We start from the raw sequence: 20874 nt of genomic DNA on the forward strand, positions 1-20874 counted from the left end.
GCCGTACACACCCCTTTTCCTGGGAAGGCCTCAGAATAATATCCTAACCAATTTTTTACAAAATCATCAAAGACCCAAACCCCTAGATCTTGGAACAATGGAAAAAAAGTCAGTCAGGTTCTTAAAAGAAGGATTTTATTTTAAAAAAAAAAAGAAAGGTAAAAATCATCTCTGTAAAATCAGGATGGAAAATACTTTACAGGGTATTCAGATTCAAAACACAGAGGATCCCCCTCTGGGCAAAACCTTAAAGTTACAGAAAACAGGAATAAACCTCCCTCTTAACACAGGGAAAATTCACATAAAACAAAAGATAAACTAATCCACCTTGCCTGGCTTACCTATACTGGTTGCAATATTGGAGACTTGCATTAGGATGGGTTGGAGAAGATGGGTTTCTGTCTGGCCTCTCTCAGTCCCAAGAGAGAACAACCACATAAACAAAGAGCACAAAACAAAAGCCTTCCTTTCCCCAAGATTTGAAAATATCTTGTCCCCTTATTAGTCCTTTGGGTCAGGTGCCAGCAAGGTTAGCTGAGCTTCTTAACCCTTTACAGATGTCAAAGTCAGATTCAGGACTCACATAATTTGTCAGACCACTCTGTTTATTAGCAAAGCGCTTTGCCAATGCACCCAGATATGGGAGCCCCTCTCTGAGGCTCAAGCTAACTTATTTATACAGATAAGCCAAAGCCAATTTAACATAAGAGACAAAAGGAAGCAGAAACTGACAAATATATATACACATATCTTATTTGCATACTAACATTTACCAATCTCCTAGCTCAGCAGTAGCTCTAAGTTAATTAGTCTGAGGACCCATTGTCTCACACTCCTTAATGTTTTCTTCCTGACAACTATATTTCAACAAATCCTTCAAGTAGCGTTTCTTTAACGAATTATAATTTCAATATAATTTATTCTACTTTCACACAGGTAACAGGATGTTGCCTCTGGCCAGGAGGGATTTTATAGCACTGTATACAGAAAGGTGGTTACCCTTCCCTTTCTATTTATGACAACCCCTTTCTAGCATTTTACTTCAGTCCTCTCCCATGGCAAGAGGTGCTGCCAGACTTTCAGCTACCAAGGTTCACCCTTGGCATAAATTCACTGATCAACAACCCATGCAGCAAAGCTTTTAGCCTAGTGCCTCACCATCTGCCTGTACGTAACTGCACACAATGCCACATATTACTTAGCCACTGTTTCTATTGTAGAGTAAAAGGTTATATGCACTGACGAGAGTTAAAATTCCCTCCCACTGGTCTCCTAATAATTCCTCCAGTGCTAAACTTCAAGGAATTGGTAAATATTTATACTTTACACACACTTTCACAATGGCTTTTTTTTTTTAAACTCTAGCAGTGAACTACCTTGTTGACATTTCAGACTAGATGAATTTACTGATATGTGGCTATCACAGAACTTTTTCTAAAGCAATCTTTTAGGGTTATCAATTATGCAAGAGCAGTAGATTACATCAATTCACCTACATTGGATCTTGCAACTAATAAGAATGCCCTTGAGGACCTTGACTTTTTAACCACTATTAAACAGCCCCCCACCCCATTTTTTTTTAAAATGCAACTCACTAATGTCAGTATTATACCAAAACATGCTTCACTGACTGCCCTTGGATGTGATTCCTCCTGAGGTCAAGGCAAGCCATGTATATATCTAATATGTTCTACAAGCAATGAAAAGGGATACAGTATCTATTTCAGGAAAATACTTCGAAAGGTGTGGGCTGAAAAATTACAGCACAAGGGAATGCTCCCTTTTCATCTGTTAAACAACCTGGAAATCATGTCCCAAAAATTGTATTTATGAGTGATACTTCAACAGTGTAACAATGGGTAAATGGGCAGGATAATCTCTACTAGGTTAGCTACTGTGAAAGGCCATACTGGACTGGAGTCACATGGCTAACAGAGCTTTGAAACGTGCAGAGAGGCAGCAGGTCAATGGTCTTTTCATACAGAGACTAGATCCAACTCCAGAAACTTGATGGGTTAAGCCAGGTTCCAAATTAACTCTGGATGCAAGGTAGGTGCAACTCCACTGACTTCCATAAAACTGTGCCTGCTTACGCAAACTGTAACTTTGGCCTTTATTCTTTGAGAGCCTGGGGCTGAAACCCACAGGCTGTCCATGCACCTATCTCTGCTATGGATTATAATTAAGCACAGGGTTTGAAAAATCCACTCTCCTACACTCTGGTGTGAAGGTTGAAAGCTTTTCTTGGCAAGTGTGATGCTAGGAAGAGAAAGTGCCATGGGTGCAGAAACTAAGCTTTCATTTCAGGAGTTAAATAGCTAGCCCTGGTGGCTGTGATGATAACTTTACAAATATGAACCAAGCAGTGCTGTCCTCCTAGATAGGCAGGTGGAGAGACTGACCGTTTGCAATGGCTTTTTCTGGCTTTAGCATTGCACTATTTCTTATAAAGTTTGCTCATGATACCAAGCTGGGAGGGGCTGCAAGCGCTTTGGAGGACAGGATTAGAATTCAAAATGATCTTGACAAACTGGAGAAATGGTCTGAAATAAATAGGATGAAATTAAATAAGGACAAATGCAAAGTGTTACAATTAGGAAGGAACCATCAGCTGCACGCATAGAAAATGGGAAATGACTGCCTAGGAAGGAGTACTGCAGAAAGGTTCTGGGGGTCATAGTGGACCACAAACTAAATATAAGTCAACATGTACCACTTTTGCAAAAAAAAAAAAAATAAAAAAATAAAAGCGAACATCATTCTGGGATGTAGTACCAGAAGTGTTGTAACCAAGGCATGAAAAGTAATTCTTCTACTCTACTCAGCATTGATAAGGCCTTAACTGGAATACTGTGTCCAATTCTGGGCACCACACTTCAGGAAAGATATGAACAAATTGGAGCAAGTCCAGAGGAGAGCAACAAAAATGATAAAAGGTCTAAAACATATGATCAATGAGGAAAGATTGAAGAAATTTAGTCTGGAGAAGAGAAGACTGAGGGGGGGGACAGGACGACATGATAACAGTCTTCACGTACATAAAAGGCTCTTACAAAGAGGAGGGTGATAAATTGATCTCTTTAACCAGTGAGGATAGGACAAGAAGCAATGGGCTTAAATTTCAGTAAGGGAGATTTAGGTTTGACATCAAGAAAAACTTCCTAACTGTAAAGATAGATAAGCACTGGAACAAATTACCTAGGCAAGTTGTGGAATCTCAGTCATTGGAGATTTTAAAGAACAGGTTAGACAAACACCTGTCACGGATGGTCTAGATAATACATAGCCCTCTCAGTGTAAGGAACTGGACATAGGGCTTGACCACACTTGCAAGTTAGAGCGCATTAAAGCTGGCAAGGCACATAGAGTGCTGGCAAGGCACATAGAGTGCTCTGACTCCATAGCTAGACCACTCCTGGTATTACACCTCGGCGAGAAGATTAACGCTTGTTGCGTAGTGGCTGAAATGCCCAGGCGCTGGTTTGAACGAGGTGTTGCATTACTGTGCTCTGATCAGCCTCCAGAAACGTCCCATAATCCCCTTAAGTCAAGTGGCCACTCTTGTCATGGTTTTGAACTCACGTAGGAATGCGGATATGCCCTTTGAAAGCTCCGTTTCTGACAGCCGGCTCTGAGACAAAGCAAGCCATTACTGTGGAATACTGTGTGTGAGAGAGAGGCGGGGGTGGCAGGGGAAGGGAAGGTCTGCTGCTGCATGAACTTACAAGACAGCATGCTGACATGCTCTCAGCCCCCCAAAAAACCAACTCTCTCTACCCCCACATACATACAACACACTCCCTGTCATACTCCACCACACCCCCACAATTTGAAAAGCACGTTACAGTCAGTTGCCTGCTGAGATAGCTGCCCATAATGCACCACTCCCAAAGCCGCTGCAAGTGCTGCAAATGTGGCCACGCCAGTGTGCTTGAAGCTGTTAGGGTGGACAGACTGCAACGCTTTCTCTACTGCGCTCTCCGAAGGCGGGTTTAACTCAAAGCGCTCTACATCTGCAAGTGTAGCCATACCCCATAACGGCCTATCGAGGTCCCTTCCAGTCCTACATTTCTAGGATTCTTGTGCCTGTGTCACTGATACTTAGAGCCTTCCCAAGTTGCAGTACTCTTGCTGGTTTAATTGCTGTTATTGAAAGCCCTGTGGAGGGCAATGAAATTGACAGAAATCACATTCATATTAATTTGCTGCTGCTTGGGAATTAAGAGCAGAAGCAGAGAATGGCACGAGAGCAGTGGTTCCCAAACTTTAACCACCTGTGAACCCATTTCACTAAAACGTCACTTCTCACGAACCTGCTCCTCAAAATGAATATTTCCAGGGATTTTCTCCTTTCCCTGAGTATAAATGATAAAAGCAGTGATCTTGAAAATACAAAATTTGTGTTTATGACATGATTACACACTGTTTATTATTATCTATCATTACAGTATTTTTATTACATTATGAAAACGGCAACACTCTTCCAAGATCTCACTTTCGTAGCTTGTCTCACTTTGAATAAGCCTGTTATAAGACAAGGCTCCTAGGTTTCATCAAGCAGTATCAGATGTGAAACAGCATGATGGTATTTAAGAAGCCAACTCGAAGAGTTCCTCCTACACAAGCATTCAGGTCTTGAGCAGTCCAGGCAAACGCCGCACGTTACAACAAAGCTTAAACTTGTTCTTCATAATAATTTAAAAATACTAGCTGCCTATTTAATTTAAAAAACAGCAAAAAATATCCAACTCCCTTTCCATTTCTTATAAGGAGTCTTGAAGTTTAAATCTCCTCAGTCTGATAGATACGCTTGCTTTGGTCTGCTTCGCTCTTGGAAGTCCAGGGGCTCCGGGCTGCTGGCCCCATGCTGCCTGGGGTCCCTAGGGACAGCTCTGTCCACCATTAGGGATTTTTTTCCCCCTGAGAACCCCCTGTAACATTCTGCAAACCCCAGTTTGGGAACCACTGCACTAGAGCTTTTCATTACCACTAGAGAAGAGATTCCAAAATAGAAGCTGGAGCAAGGGAGTAGCAGATAGGACCCCCTGAGTAATGTCACAGAACCCAGGAGGTATAGAATAGCTAAGGCCCAGCCCTTCCCCCCCCAAAAACCATTCAGACAGCTGCGGGAAGGAGATAGTAAAGACACTCACAGCAGGTAGGAAGCTCCAGGGTGGGAAGGAGACCGGGGGGCGGGGCGGGGGGGGGAAGCCAGAGAGGGAGAGAACAGCGTTATATTTTCTCCCCACCAGCAGGCAAAAGATTGGGAGGCTTCCTATTTGTCCGACACCCACTACCTAGAGAGTGATATGAAAGAATCCCTGTGCAGAATCCAGGGACAGCCCCAGAAGCCATTTCAGCACCCTTTCCAGAAGTTTGAGAGGGAAACTGGGCTGATCACCAATATGCTGCCCCAGGACAGTGCTTTCCACATCATTTTTTTACCTGCTTCATGCTTGTAGATTTAGACCCTGGCTCAAAGGAGTCTAGTAAATATCAGAAGCACTGATTAAGCCAACCTTTGTATTACAGGGTTCTTGGGTTTTGTCCACCATGTCACCAGCAACTTGATGCAATCCTCAATAATACAGAAATGTATTGCTTTGCTTTTTGGTATTCTGTGTAATGACTAAGTTGGCCATGACATCATGAAGCTGGACCCTCAAGAAAAAGCTTCTTATTTGGCGCAGAAGTAATGTCTGAACAAGTTCTTCAGTAGAGGACTGCTTTAGCCTATATAAATGGACACAGGAAAAGATGGATGAAAGAAAAACTTCCTCTTCCCAGGGCACACATTGGTTTGCATGTAATTTGTAGGTTGGTATTTTCAATTACTCCCACATCAACCCAGAGCAGATGCTTCCCCTCCTCTCAGGTATACAGTTTTCAGTCTGATCTGTTGCAGACAGGGGCAGAATAGATTATGTGAACTTTTGACCCCCAGAAGCCCACCTCGGTCTCTCGCTGTTAATTAACAGTCTGGTAGCAGAAAGAACAGCTAAGATGTGCTGTCCAGTTCCTCCCAACTGTGATTCTGCTGCAGCTGTGCTTCAGCAATGCTCTCTCACTCTTCCAGAGGCCATAATCACAACCCCTGGATTTCCCATGCTAAACTTAAAATTCTATCTAAAAATCCCAATAGTTTGCCCCTCAAATCTCATCTTTTTCATCAGTTGCATACTTGAGGGAGATTAGTTCACTAAATCAGTGTTCCCAAAAGCATACTGGGAATTTCTCTGCTAATGTGTACTCTTTAAAAAAAAAAAAAAAAAAAAAAAAAGGTATTTTTTTCCCCCCACACAGCCCAAGTGATCACCTTATTCTTTGTAACAAACTGCTCCTGCCCCAGATTTAATTATTCTTGTTTGGGTCGAATTTACATTGGTTCCTCTTATCCTACTAAATGTGATTATATTATTATTAGCCAAAAGCAAGGCCAATGGAACATGACAGGAAATTAAGAGTTACGGAGCCAAATCTTCAGATCCAGCAGAGCTATGTTTATTGCAGCACCCTAGGGGACTGGGACAAAAACAGTTCAAAATCACCTTTGCACTCTCCTGATCTCAGAGTCAGCTGGAGGCCAGCTCAGCTCCTAACACAAGGTCTAAGGCTGCACTAACTTACTTATGCTAAAAGTAACAACCCCCGAGGGGCTGCTCCAGCAGCTCAGGACTCCAGAGTGCAAGCAAGGAGTTAACTGGGAACTGATTTAACTGGGAATTGGTCCTGCTTCGAGCAGGGGGTTGGACTAGATGACCTTCTGGGGTCCCTTCCAACCCTTATATTCTATGATTCTAAGGCACTCTGGAGACTTACCCTTTCACCTTCAACACAGCTCCTATGCTACAAGACGGCTGGAATAGATTGTGTAGAGCTAGTTGTATAGATCTGGCGCTACACAGTTTCCTGGGCATCGTACTGCAGAGGTAGCTGAAGAAGGGTGGAGCAGGGGCCAATGATCTGGTCTACAGCTGGGTGTAGAGTATATGTAATATAATGGATTACAAAATCACGCAGTACTGGGCGATGTGACAGATCTGGCAATTCTTTTAAAGATATATAATGTGTAAGTTCCATAGCTTCCTTAGATTTCTCACTTCCCCAGCCTTGGACTGATTAGTGCTACTTAAGTTTTATACAAACCCACCTGTCTCCATGAACGCTCATGACATTCTGAGAATGCTGGCTAATTAGTGGAGGCCGGGGTGGGTGGAGGGAGAATAAGAGGGAACATGGGAAATCTAATAAATGCTTTATTAAAATTCAGTTGTAAGTGTCTCCTGAAATCTTCTTGAAAACATCATTCAAGTAGGCTTGGATAAAAGGGAGGACACACAAGGCCTGATAGTGCTTGATGGACTGTAAAGACTAAGGATTTGTGCTAGGTTCAATTTTATTTAACATCTTCTCTCTCGAGGGAATGTTAATGGCATTCACAGATTAAAATGAATTTAAAAACATCAGCTGAATAAGACAAAATGACCTAATTGATTTAGAAATATGAAGGGTTATTCTCCAAATCAAGAAGGTTCATCTCTTATTTCCCTTCCGTTTTTTACATCCTATAAGATCCCACATTGTGCGATATTCCATGTATCCAAAGATGGCTGGAAAAAACTTTCTCCACAGCACAGCAATGCTGCTCTTTTCAGAGCTGTCAATAAGCCTATTACATGACTCAGAAGGGTCTCAGCACCAGAAAGACTTTTCAACCCCACACCACCAAAGGATTCAGCCAATGCTGACTTGGAGATGAAAGACTCCATTAGTCTCAAACTCTGATCCACTGCATGATTATTACCATTTATTTTACTGAGAACACCAAGAAAGCACTACTTGAATGGTCTGACTTTCCCCAGAAGAACAAAAAACAAACAGATCACATTTTTGAGACAAAAAACTACCTCTAGTTAAGTGCAATTATTTAGGATTTTACTCAACCCATGTCAAAGTTAATGAATTACAAGTTTGATTGATAAACACAATAGTGTTGATGCAAGGTGTTTGACTTAGTACTGTATGACATTTTGATTAAATATTTAGAACAATATAAAATGAACATGGAGCACACTAAAACAGATTAAAAGCTGGCTAACTGACAGGCGTCAAAATGTAACTGCAAATGGGGAATTGTTATCAAGGTGTATTTGTAGTAGGGTTCCACAGAGATCAGTTCTTGACCCTATGCTCTTTAACATTTATATCAATGTCCTAGAAGAAAACATAAAATCATCACTCAAAGTCTGAAGATGACAAAAATTGGGGGAACTGGTAAATAACAAAGGAGGACAGTTCACAGATACCAAATGATCCAGATCACTCTGTAAGTGGAGCACAAACAAATATGCATTTTAATATGGTTAAATGTAAATGTATACATATAGGAACAAAATGTAGGCAATGCTTACAGGGTCGGGGACGCTATCCTGAGAAGCCATGATTCTGGAAAAGATTTGGAGGTTGTGGTGAATAATCAGCTGCCAAAAGGACTAATGCAATCCTGAGATAGATGAACGGGAATCTCAAGTAGGAGCAGGGAGGTTATATTATTTGGCATCGGTGTAACCATTATTGGAATACTGTTTTCAGAGTTGGTGTCCCCAATTCAAGAAGGATGTTGATAAATTAGAGAGGGTTTAGAGAAGAGTCATGAGAATTATTAAAAGGAGTGGAAAACATGCCTTATAGTGATAGACTCAAGGAGCTCAATTTCTTCAGCTTAACAAAGAGAAGGTTAAGAGGTGACTTGATTACAGTCTTTAAGAACCTAGATGGGGAATAAATATTTGATAATAGACTCTTCAGTCTAACAGAAAAACATGAAACATGGGCTGGAAGTTGAAACTAAACAAATTCAGACTGGAAATAAGATGCATGTTTTTAACAGTGAGGGTAGTCAACCATTGGAACAATTTACTAAGGGTCATGGTAGATTTTCCATCACTGGCAATTTCAAAAACAAAATTGGATGTTTTTCTAGAAGATCTGCTCTATTTTGGGGAAGTTCTATGGCCTGTGTTACACAGGAGGTCAGACTGGATGATCACAGTGGTCCACTCTAGGCTTGGAATCTATGAATCATGAGGAGTACAAATCCATACAACAGAAAAACTTGCATCTTTCTCTGTAGCAATATAAAACCTTCTCCTGTATTTTTTTTAAATTAGATTTACAGTCTAGTGGGTTTTTTTTTTATTACCTATCCCTCCCCAGTAGCAGTGGCTAGAGTCAAACTAATGTGGGAACATAGTCTGTCAATTTCCCCATGTAATTTGCACACGGTAACCCTTATGGACAGTAACCCTGCTAATTCCAGGCCTGTCTTCCACTGAAGGCAGTGCAGCCACTTCTGTATTGATTCTGTATGTATTTGCACAGTTTTCCATAGAGATGAGAAGCTTTAACATTACAGTCCCTTCAGCAGCCGCTGCCCCATTATTGATTTACAGGTAGAAGCCTGTAGCTGTTAATGACTCAACTCATAGATAAATCTAAGCAAAGACTCCTTTCAGCTCTCTGTATATCTTGATTAAGCTGTTAGTATCAACATGGACATTTATTAGTGCTGATTAATACAAAACAAATGCAAGTGTTTTCTCCACTTTGTAAGAGTTCTGCTGTAGGTAGTGCACTCATAACTGGAACATGCAATGATAACTGGCTCTATATCCTCACTACTGTGAGCTGCTGCATGTCCTAAACACCAACTGACGTCAGTAGGAGTTGAAAGTGCCTCACAGAATACAGGATAGAGTTCATTGTAAGTGTAAGGATAAGCTAAGGCTCTTCCAACTTTCCATACTATATCCATTGAGGGCCTAATTCTTTTCTCACTAACAATCTGTTTCATTGCTGAAGTCAGTAGATGGGTTCCAATTACCTTCATTGGGATCAGGCAATAATTAAACTAAAATTGGGCCTAAAACAGAATACTGCACAATTCCATTGTGCCATCCATTGCCTGAACTTTCAAATTAAGGGGCTATTGAGAAAAAGACTGCTAGCACGCTTAAAAAGATTGGGTTCAGAGTTTCCACCCTGGGAATTCAAATCTAGTCAATGTTGTGAATGCAACATTAACTTCCTTTTTGTTTCACACAGCACATCAACAACTGCATAAACACATGGCCAATTTCCCCCCAGAACGTGGCATACTGCTTCCTTTGTATTTGAGGCCAACAATGTCTTAAGGCCTAAACTCAAGTTAGATGTGCTGCGTTCAGCAGCCTACTTACATTGGTTCACCACTGTGAATATACTCCCACAAAAGCTCCTCAGATAGTTCAGCAAATTTAACTTTTGTCTCTTCATAGAAATCAGTGACTTCAGTCTCCAGACGATTATCTACAACAAAAAATCCCACTGTAAACAAAGAATTGTAACATTGTTACCTGGGGTTTTTTCAACCCAAGGCTCTCGGTAACTTTTACTCTGTGGGAGGTGGTGTCAGGAAATAAATCAGGGGAGACATGGCCATCCGAATGATAGATGGCTGGCACAAACAGGACAACACAACAGTGCTTTCTTTTAAAGCTAAACTTTACTTAGTCTCAAGCACTTACACACCTCCGCAACAGGTTAGTGAAACACCCACAACCCTCGATAATTACCGAAGCTGAGTGTGGCTCTCGAGTGGCACAGCGGCAGCCCATTTGCCAGTGGGGAACACAAGATGAATCCAGAGGGAGAGTCCAGTCCCGAAGAGTCCCCCTACCTCAAACTTTTCCCCCTTATTTACACATTAGTAATAGAATTACATGTCCCTTAAAGAAAACTTGTTAAGCAAGCAGTTCCAATGAGCAAGCAAGAAGCTCCTTCTGATTATTGATTAACCAGGTGTGGGTTTTTCCAGTTTGCAGCCTTGAGGCCCCAATAGACATTCCTGGGGCACATCCTGCTCTTCTAAAAATGCATGTATCAGCAACTTCAACACAATTCTTATCAGGAAGGACATGGGGTCAAGCTGCCCTTTCTGTGGCATCCAAAACTCCCTCCCCTCCTGCCTTGGTCAAACAGACTGCTGAATGGCCAATTTACAGCCTACTGACTTGGCTGCTTTTAGCAATAAGTCATAGTGGTTTCAGGCACTTTAATTTCACGTTCTACAGGGAGACTTTGGCAAACCAGTAATGAGACTAAAGGATAAAATAAATCTTGATAAATGGTTTACCTTTTGAATACTCTGCAACTGACATTGTTCACCCGAGAAAACAGTTATACAGGCAGACTTTTGATTCTATTTTAGGAAGAGATGTATTTAAGAGATGCTTTTAAGGTTAGTGGGCTCAAAAATTTGACCTACTTCCTTGCCTCCCTTATTAATGGCCTTTGTCACTGAAAGGTCCAGATTCCTGTATGTGTGTGTGTGTGTATATATATATATATATACATACACGCTACTCCTGGGGGAATTCTGCATCCCTGCGCTTGCGCAGAATTCATGGCCCCTGCAGATTTCTTTGCTTCCCCGCAGAAAAAGGGGAAGCAAAGGGAAGCTGCAAGAGAGGTCATGCGACCCATCCCCAGTAATGCAGGCAGGTTGGTTTGGGCACCTAGAGCAGCTGGTAGAGACATAAATCACCACCGGGGGGGTAGGGGGCTGGGCAGTGGCGTGCAAGAGAGACGCTCTGTCCCTCTTGCTTGCAACTGCAGCATGCTCAGTGTGGAGGGGCAGGGCTCTGGGGTGTTTCTGAAGAGGTTGGCGTGGAGCAGGCTCTGTTCCCTCAGGCAGAGCAGAATGCAGAAGCCTGCCTGCTTAGTGAATTCCCCCAGGAGTATAAAATAGATGTAAAAATTTTAAGGCTCCTTTACATTGCCAGAGTGGTCTAAAGGAGCTGTATTGTAAAGGACCATATAGTGCTTTAGTGATTAGAACTGGTCCAAATGTTTGGACTGAAAGAGTTTCCTGTCAAAATGTGCTCCATTAACTTTTTGCTACTGACCTTTTTGGAGATGGTCAGTAGCCAGTAAAAATTGTGAGTTTGAGTCCCCAGCCCTCACTTCCTCTTCAGTTGCCTATGATGTAGCACTCAGCATACGGCTGCATATATTTGTTGACTAATAACTAGAAGTAAAGGGTTAATACTAGCAATATACTATTAGACAAAGGGGTTTTGGCGATTTCCTCTAGTGCTCCTCGCTACCATTCTCCATTCTTTGTATTCTAGTTTAAATAAATTACCAAAATAACAGAAACCAGCTTGATTATATTGTGTTATTTTGACAAAAATTATGCAGAATTTTAAAATATCGTGCTCAGAATTTTTAATTTTGTGATGCAAAATTCCCCCAGAAGTAAGCAAGACAAGGGCTTACTCCCAAGTGCAAGTGGAACATCTATTCAAGAAAGCCAAAGTGAGTAAAACCCCACATTGTCTAATTCTGCAGAGTCACAGCATGTAACTCTCTACCCAGGTGGAGAGGGAGAGAGAGAATCATAGTAGGATGAAATTTGAATAGGAAGAGCTTATTCCCCCTTTATGGAATGCTCCCAGAATTAATTCTGTCATTGCATGACTAGTGGTTGATTGCCTGCACTGGCAGGAAATCTGCCTAGCTCAAAATCAGATTCAGTGGACATGCAATCAAAAACAGAGTAGAAGAAATGCAGTAGCCAACCCCCTAACATTGTGAATGCCATTATATTTAGCAATGTGTCACAGCATAAAACTGCAGCAGTGCATATAAGCACATACAATAGCTGCAAGCAGCAGTCTGTGTCATCCAGCAATCCCTATTATCCTAACATTTCCTCTGCAGCAGTAGAGAGCAGTGCTGAGCTGTAACATCCCATTTAAGCTGACACAAGCACTTTTGGTTTCTGTAGCTCGAAGCTGGTTTTGAGCAACCTGCAATGCAGAGTTGTGCAGATTTCGCTGCATGGAAAAAAGCCTTTGAGTGCTGGAATTAGAGCCCATGTGGGTTGCTCCAAGGGATCTGAAGCATACTGCCAAATATATATATATTTTAACTAGTGATCTGCATGCAGATAAGAGGAGAATATTGCTCTTGGTTTGGTAGGGAAGGAAGGAAGGAAACGTAATGCTCTATAAGTAGGCCCAAATGAATGATAGAGCATTATGTTTCCCTCCGTCTTAATATTCTGACAGCAGTGGAAGTTTCTTGGCAGAATACTCAGAGAACTGCAGTATGGATCAGAGATAAAGAGTTTTATCCAAATACTACAGTGTGAGTGATGGAAAACATTAACATTTCTCATAAAGCAACTTTCAGATTTCATCAAGAAGGTTACAAACAGTGAGTAAAAACAATTATGCATAAGTGATTAAACATAAATTGACAATGTCCTTTCAAGATGACAATGTGGTCATTCTGTAACACGATGCTTGGTAACAGGCTTTTTAATGATCTGCTAACTGAAAAATGGTGCATTCCAGGAACTTTTCTGTTAATTGCAATATTCTGGGGAATACTTTTCATTCATCAAATGCTGCTTTGGCTTAAGTGCATATACTCAAAATGGAATCTGCTGTCATACTCTCAATAGTACCGGATTGCTCCTCTTTACTTGCTTGTAAAAGTCAAAAGAAGAGTCTATAAATTTTAAGGTTTCAGAGGAACAGCCGTGTTAGTCTGTATTCGCAAAAAGAAAAGGAGTACTTGTGGCACCTTAGAGACTAACCAATTTATTTGAGCATGAGCTTTCGTGAGCTACAGCTCACTTCATCAGATGTATACCGTGGAAACTGCAGCAGACTTTATATACACACAGAGAATATGAAACAATACCTCCTCCCACCCCACTGTCCTGCTGGTAATAGCTTATCTAAAGTGATCAACAGGTGGGCCATTTCCAGCACAAATCCAGGTTTTCTCACCCTCCACCCCCCCACACAAATTCACTCTCCTGCTGGTGCTAGCCCATCCAAAGTGACAACTCTTTACATAATCAAGTCGGGCTATTTCCTGCATAGATCCAGGTTTTCTCACATCCCCCCCCACCCCCATACACACACAAACTCACTCTCCTGCTGGTAATAGCTCATCTAAACTGACCACTCTCCAAGTTTAAATCCAAGTTAAACCAGAACATCTGGGGGGGGGGGGGGGTAGGAAAAAACAAGAGGAAACAGGCTACCTTGCATAATGACTTAGCCACTCCCAGTCTCTATTTAAGCCTAAATTAATAGTATCCAATTTGCAAATGAATTCCAATTCAGCAGTTTCTCGCTGGAGTCTGGATTTGAAGTTTTTTTGTTTTAAGATAGCGACCTTCATGTCTGTGATTGCGTGACCAGAGAGATTGAAGTGTTCTCCGACTGGTTTATGAATGTTATAATTCTTGACATCTGATTTGTGTCCATTTATTCTTTTACGTAGAGACTGTCCAGTTTGACCAATGTACATGGCAGAGGGGCATTGCTGGCACATGATGGCATATATCACATTGGTGGATGTGCAGGTGAACGAGCCTCTGATAGTGTGGCTGATGTTATTAGGCCCTGTGATGGTGTCCCCTGAATAGATATGTGGGCACAATTGGCAACGGGCTTTGTTGCAAGGATAAGTTCCTGGGTTAGTGGTTCTGTTGTGTGGTATGTGGTTGTTGGTGAGTATTTGCTTCAGGTTGCGGGGCTGTCTGTAGGCAAGGACTGGCCTGTCTCCCAAGACTTGTGAGAGTGTTGGGTCATCCTTTAGGATAGGTTGTAGATCCTTAATAATGCGTTGGAGGGGTTTTAGTTGGGGGCTGAAGGTGACCGCTAGTGGCGTTCTGTTATTTTCTTTGTTAGGCCTGTCCTGTAGTAGGTAACTTCTGGGAACTCTTCTGGCTCTATCAATCTGTTTCTTTACTTCTGCAGGTGGGTATTGTAGTTGTAAGAAAGCTTGACAGAGATCTTGTAGGTGTTTGTCTCTGTCTGAGGGGTTGGAGCAAATGCGGTTGTATCACAGAGCTTGGCTGTAGACGATGGATCGTGTGGTGTGGTCAGGGTGAAAGCTGGAGGCATGCAGGTAGGAATAGCGGTCAGTAGGTTTCCGGTTTCCACTTTAGATAAGCTATTACCAGCAGGACAGTGGGGTGGGAGGAGGTATTGTTTCATATTCTCTGTGTGTATATAAAGTCTGCTGCAGTTTCCACGGTATACATCTGATGAAGTGAGCTGTAGCTCACGAAAGCTCATGCTCAAATAAATTGGTTAGTCTCTAAGGTGCCACAAGTACTCCTTTTCTTTTTTATAAATTTTAAATTACTGTTTACTCTTTGAAAACCACTGGACAACTTTTTTACAGTAGTTTCTCCCACCACTGCATATGCACATTTTTTATATGGGTACTAGGCTGCAGAGACAACTGGTTTGGTTTTTAAAGGTAAAAGCATTTATTCTGAAAAAAGCTTTTCAGAGAGTTGTATGGCATCTGCAAACAGAGAAAGAGGGGCAAGAGATTTGGACAAATTTCAGACAACTGATACTTCTGGGAGTTCCCTGAGTGAAATCCTTACTTTACTGAACTCAGTGGGAGCTTTGCCATCAAGTTCAAGAGTGCTGGGATTTTACCCCATGTGTGGAATGATGGTAGGAAACCATAATATTTATTATTGCTGTTATACTACCTAGGAGCCCTAGTCATGAACCAGGATGCTATTGTGCTTGTTGCTATACAGACACAGAACAAAGACAGTTCCTGCCCTAAAGACCTTACAATCTAAAGTATAAGATGTGAGACAACAGATGGATATAGACAGACCAATGGGGGAGTACAAGGAAACAATGAGACCATATTGGTCAGCATAATTTGACGGAGAAATCCCTTACTGGTCAGAAACCCATACATTTTAATGAATTATTTATGAAACAAAATATGGTCCAGGTCAATCTCAAACCCAGGATTGTACAGTTAAAAGTTAATGAACAAACCATTTTTTCACCTACCACCCAACAGATTTATTAGAACTGCTATTAATAATGGAAAAGTAATTTTCTAGAAAGCCATTCTCTTTACAACCTAGATATTAAGAAACTAAGTAGGACCCATACATGTGATAATCTTCACCATACTTGAACAGCATAGCCACTTCATTCTCACCTGAATAAAGCCCAGCAAAAAAAATGACTATGGATTGGATTCTGCCACCTTTCTCATGTTTACTCTGGGCCTGATCCAATGTCCGCTGAAGTGAGCGGGGAGATACTCCCATTGATTTCAGTGGGGACTGGATCAGGCTCTCTTTCAGTAGCCCTACTGATTTCAATGAAGTGCCTATTCTATTCTTAATAGGCTCTTATACCACTCTTAACACTAATTTCTGAGCACCCTTCAGCAATGCATTAGGTGATGCAACTAACATCTGTCACACATGGTTCATTCTCTCATCATCCTTTATGTGCAGCACAATGTTTAGTTTGTAGGAATGTTTGCTTATTTTATTTAATTACAGGTGTGGAAGACACTGCATTTCTGAGCAACAAGTCAGAGAGAGTTTATTACGACCAATTGCAAAGGAAGACTGCGGTCGGATGGGGGGGGTCTCCTGACCTTAGGCAGATCTTCCCCCTACAAGCAGTGTAAGACAAGTATTTATACTTTCCTGTTATATACATCAATGACTAACAGTTATCCTTTGTTTATGCAAATTCCCTCCAGACACTACCATATCTCAAGGTTTCTGCTTAAGTCGGCATTCCACCTTTAAAAACTAAAAACAAGGCGAAAACAGCATCTCTTACAACTCTCGCATTATTAGGGTAAGGGTTAGGGTTTCCTTTCACTCTACCCTTAAATCTGACTAAGACATTTACCCCCAGATCCTCCTTTTTCCTCTTTCTGCTTCCACATATATAATCCACTCCTCAGTATGGGAAAGGGTGGCAGAATCAGATGTTGTATGAAAGGGTTCCATCTTCACAATTAGAGTAAAATTAGATAACATATGTCTATAGAACATAAGACTTTACCACATAGGTATCTGTACAGTTCTCTGCAATTACCTTTACTGCTGCAGTGAACAATGGCCACTCCCGTAAAGACACTGTGCTCCTTCCCACTCAAACTAGGAGGGAAAAAATGAAGAGTTTTATAAAGTCTCTTTCTTCTTAATTAATGCATCATTGCATTACTATTTCACAGGTTTACAGAGTGTTCCACAAATAAGCCAATGGACACCACAGAAAAATACCAGCTCTGGTTCATATTCTTACACACAAGACATTGGGTTTTGATTTTTCTTTCACAAAGGTGAAGAGCTAAAACACAAAATGGTGCAGAAGGATTGGCACAGTCATCGGAATCTTTCAATGCTTAGTGTCCCCAAAATAGTAACACCTGCTGGCTGCTCAGTGGCCTACAATATGTTCATTTATATTGAGGTAAAATTTGGTTTTTTGGTTTTGTGTTCTTATTTTACTGTACTAGAGGAGAAGTGTCAGTCTCATGAGCAAAACAGGAACATCACCATAATAAATGGCACCGTGATAGGAAGCTTCAGCAAAAGGATAATCCATGGAGGGCTAGGTTGTACCTTTCCTTTCCTCATGCTGAATGGGAATATTGGTACTTCACAACACCAGTATTCCCATTCATTTCAACTGGGCTATTGATGGAGCAAAGTACCACGCGACTCAACTGAGAGTGGCAGAATCAGGCTCCAAAAGAGCAAGGAGAATGAACTATCCTTGCACCTGCCTAGGGATGATGCTTTCAAAGAATGGCTCAGAAATATCAGCGGGAAAGTGGGGGAAGCTTGAATTGATATTACTTATTTTGTCATGAAAAGGATTTTACTCTCCTGAGTAGTTAACTACCCTCTTTGCATGGAACATTGAGCACAGAGAGAAAACTGTACAGTTCACAGGTGCGTAAGCAGAACCAATGTAAGTTGAGGCAAGACAGCTTAACTTATTAGACAGTCTGATTATGAAATAGGATCCTAAACCTGAATTGTAATACCCTTACTCATATCAGATAATACCTCCCACCCTAGGTAGTCCCATTGAAGTAAACTACTTGTGAAGCATTAAACTACTCAATATAAATCATCCATTCTGACCCCTTGGAAGTTTGTGTAGCTGATTCGATAATTAACACAGAGATAAGAGACAAGAGTTTACATTGCTAGCACTGGATGCAAAATGGGGGGGGGGGAATATTTCAAATTCCCTCCCCTCCTTCCCAAATTCTCAAGTAATATATCCTAAGAATTGTAAGTCGCTTATAATTACTCTAGTTGCTTTAATCATTTAAGGACTGAAAAATATTGTGTAACAAAATCTTGTTTTAAAAGTTTTGGGATGACCTTTTTTTTTTTTTTTTTTGAGTAATGTAACTCACAAGACAGTTTATATTAATTCTGATCCACAAACATCTTTGTACATTTAGTACAAAAGTGACTATTTTCTGGAAGTCACCGAACCATGGTATAATTTCAAGCAAAGTTATGTATTAAATGAGAAGACCCTTTCCAGTCAGACTCCTTCATGAGTTTGGCAGGATATGTTTGGTCTCCTGAAAATATCACATTCTGCTCTTACTCATTCGCTCTGAACAACCATTACTTTTTATGGCTCCATCAAAATGGAGAAACCTAATTCATCAGCACAAAATCTAAATTAGAGCCACAAAGCAAAAATTCCAGAAAGCCATATGCAATGTGTTCTGTCCAGTGAATTTTTCCTAAATTAGTTTGTCTCTTTCATCAGCTCATATTCAATAAGTTGTATGTCACTGGCAGTTTGCCACACAATAGAATAATGATCAGCAGACTTTTCACATATCATTCTTTAACAAAGACACCATTTTATTTTAAAAGTGGTACAATGGCAGCCTTGAGAAAATGTGACGGTGTAACCTCCTACTTAATGGTCCCACCTGAATAACCCAGAGCTGCATTCCTCCTACACGACTACTGTAGGCAAGTATTTCTTAGTTTATGAATTATTACTATGTACTTCTTATCTTGAGATTTGTCTTACACTAAAAGCTTACATCCCACAAAACTGGCACATAAACACATTTGCTTTGATGACATTTTTCTACTGTGTTACTTAAATGTTTATTGCCATGATCTCAGAACTGCAAACCTTTAAGGGAAAAAAAGGTAGGTAAGTGAGTTGCCGCTAGAGGGCAAACGTGGTTTCTTCAGATTGAGATACAATCTGATTTCTCCTTCAGGCCTCAGGACAGGATAACAGCCTAACAGCATTAGAAAGTTAGGAGATTGAGTGACAATCAGTTCAAGTGTTCTAGCCTGGTAACAGGCTACAGTATTGTGTAATTGGCGCTTATTAAAAATGATGAGCTGCAGAAAGAAATAATTGCATTAATGAAATAGCTCACATATGGTAAGCAACAGAATGAGTCTGAAACATGGGGAAGAGGACATCATTAAGCTCAAATCATAGAATATCAGGGTTGGAAGAGACCTCAGTAGACCATCTAGTCCAACCCCCTGCTCAAAGCAGGACCAATCCCCAATTTTTGCCCCAGATCCCTAAATGGCCCCCTCAAGGATTGAACTCACAATCCTGGGTTTAGCAGGCCAATGCTCAAACCACTGAGCTATCCCTCCCCCTTGGTTGAGCCACCTTCAAAGAAGAAAAATAGAAGCCTGAGATGACTTAAGGACCCCAATGTATGACAGGAGAATAAGATATGATAGTAAAAAAAGGCAAAACTTTTGTTCTTGGTTACACCAATGTAAATTCAGTGTACTTCTATAAAAAAAAAATTATACTGTAAAGGAGAGCACAATATGGCTCCAAAAAAAGGAATTCCTGATTAGTTTTCTCCTAGTACACACATCATGCAAACCGCACCTGAGGAGAGGCAAAGGACCAATACCAAATGCCTGTACAGTTAAAGAACTTTTATTATTGACTTCCTTAATAATAAAACAATTGCAATGCAAATGCAAAAGAAGTTATCCTAATGATACTAATGCAACATTGTGATTGAGACTCTGGAAGGACACAAGTCAGGAAATTCCAAGCAATGGATCCTAAACACACCATATTTCACATCCCTTCTACAGATTAGTAATTTGTAAAAATATTTTATTTATAATCTTGTATTATTGTACTGCCTAGGAGTCCCAGTTATGGACCAAGTCCCCACTGTGCTACACACTGTACAAAAAGACGGTCCTTGCCCCATGGAGCATATGTTGTTATCTTTTATGCAACTCTGTGCGTGAGTGTTATAGAATTTTGCAGTTCCAATTGCTGCAGAAAACATTGCCTGGTTGTAGAATTGCCTGATTAATTCATTTAACCTTATTTAAAACTACGAACCTTGACAGCATCTTATATGCATCTTGTTTATCAACTGGTTTCTCCAGAATCTGTTTTCCCACAGTCTGAAATGGAAAGAGAAAAATACTCTGCTGTGTATCTCTAATATGCTGAAATTGAGATCAGGAACAGACTTTTCAAACCATGATTTCAGCCAGCCCTGCCAGCAACATTAGTCTACTGAAAAGTATCATGTTAAGTATCATATAATGATACTGACCTCCTCTGTAAAGCTTTTTGAGACCTATGGATAAAAAGCACTAAATAAGAACCTTGGAGACATGAGCCGTCTATTTATTAAGAGAGCACATACTATCAGTGCAAGCTTCCCCTCCACCTGGTGGCTGTTAGAAGAAACTGCAGAGGTGAGTGGCTAATTCAGGGTCTATCATAATTCATTCTTTGCCCTCTTTGTGAGGCTACCAGTAAGAGTGCCATTTGTGTTGGCTGTTAAAAATGTCTTAAATGACATTGCTTAGGCGATGCACGTTTCCTGATTCTCACAGCTGTTAAATAACTGAGTGTCTCTTCCACCATATTAGAGAGCCCGATACGGATTATGGAATATGGAGTATGTATACAAAAAATAAAATAAAGGTAGTGGTGGAAACCTTGTCACTTGAGATAT

General features: G+C 40.9%; 1 protein-coding gene across 1 annotated transcript in view; it reads right to left on the bottom strand.

Annotated features, from left to right (window-relative positions):
* Nucleotides 1–20874, bottom strand: part of ASMTL (acetylserotonin O-methyltransferase like) — a 57922-nt gene that overhangs the window by 30525 nt on the left and 6523 nt on the right. The window contains exons 4-6 of the mRNA XM_048859645.2: nucleotides 20247–20311; nucleotides 16950–17011; nucleotides 10239–10347 (exon numbers count right to left, since the gene is read on the bottom strand). Of these exons, the coding sequence (XP_048715602.2) occupies nucleotides 10239–10347; nucleotides 16950–17011; nucleotides 20247–20311 (236 nt within the window). The remainder of the gene's footprint in view (nucleotides 1–10238; nucleotides 10348–16949; nucleotides 17012–20246; nucleotides 20312–20874) is intronic.

Source organism: Caretta caretta, chromosome 1 (assembly GCF_965140235.1).
Source record: "Caretta caretta isolate rCarCar2 chromosome 1, rCarCar1.hap1, whole genome shotgun sequence".
In the NCBI taxonomy this organism is placed as follows: domain Eukaryota; kingdom Metazoa; phylum Chordata; order Testudines; family Cheloniidae; genus Caretta; species Caretta caretta.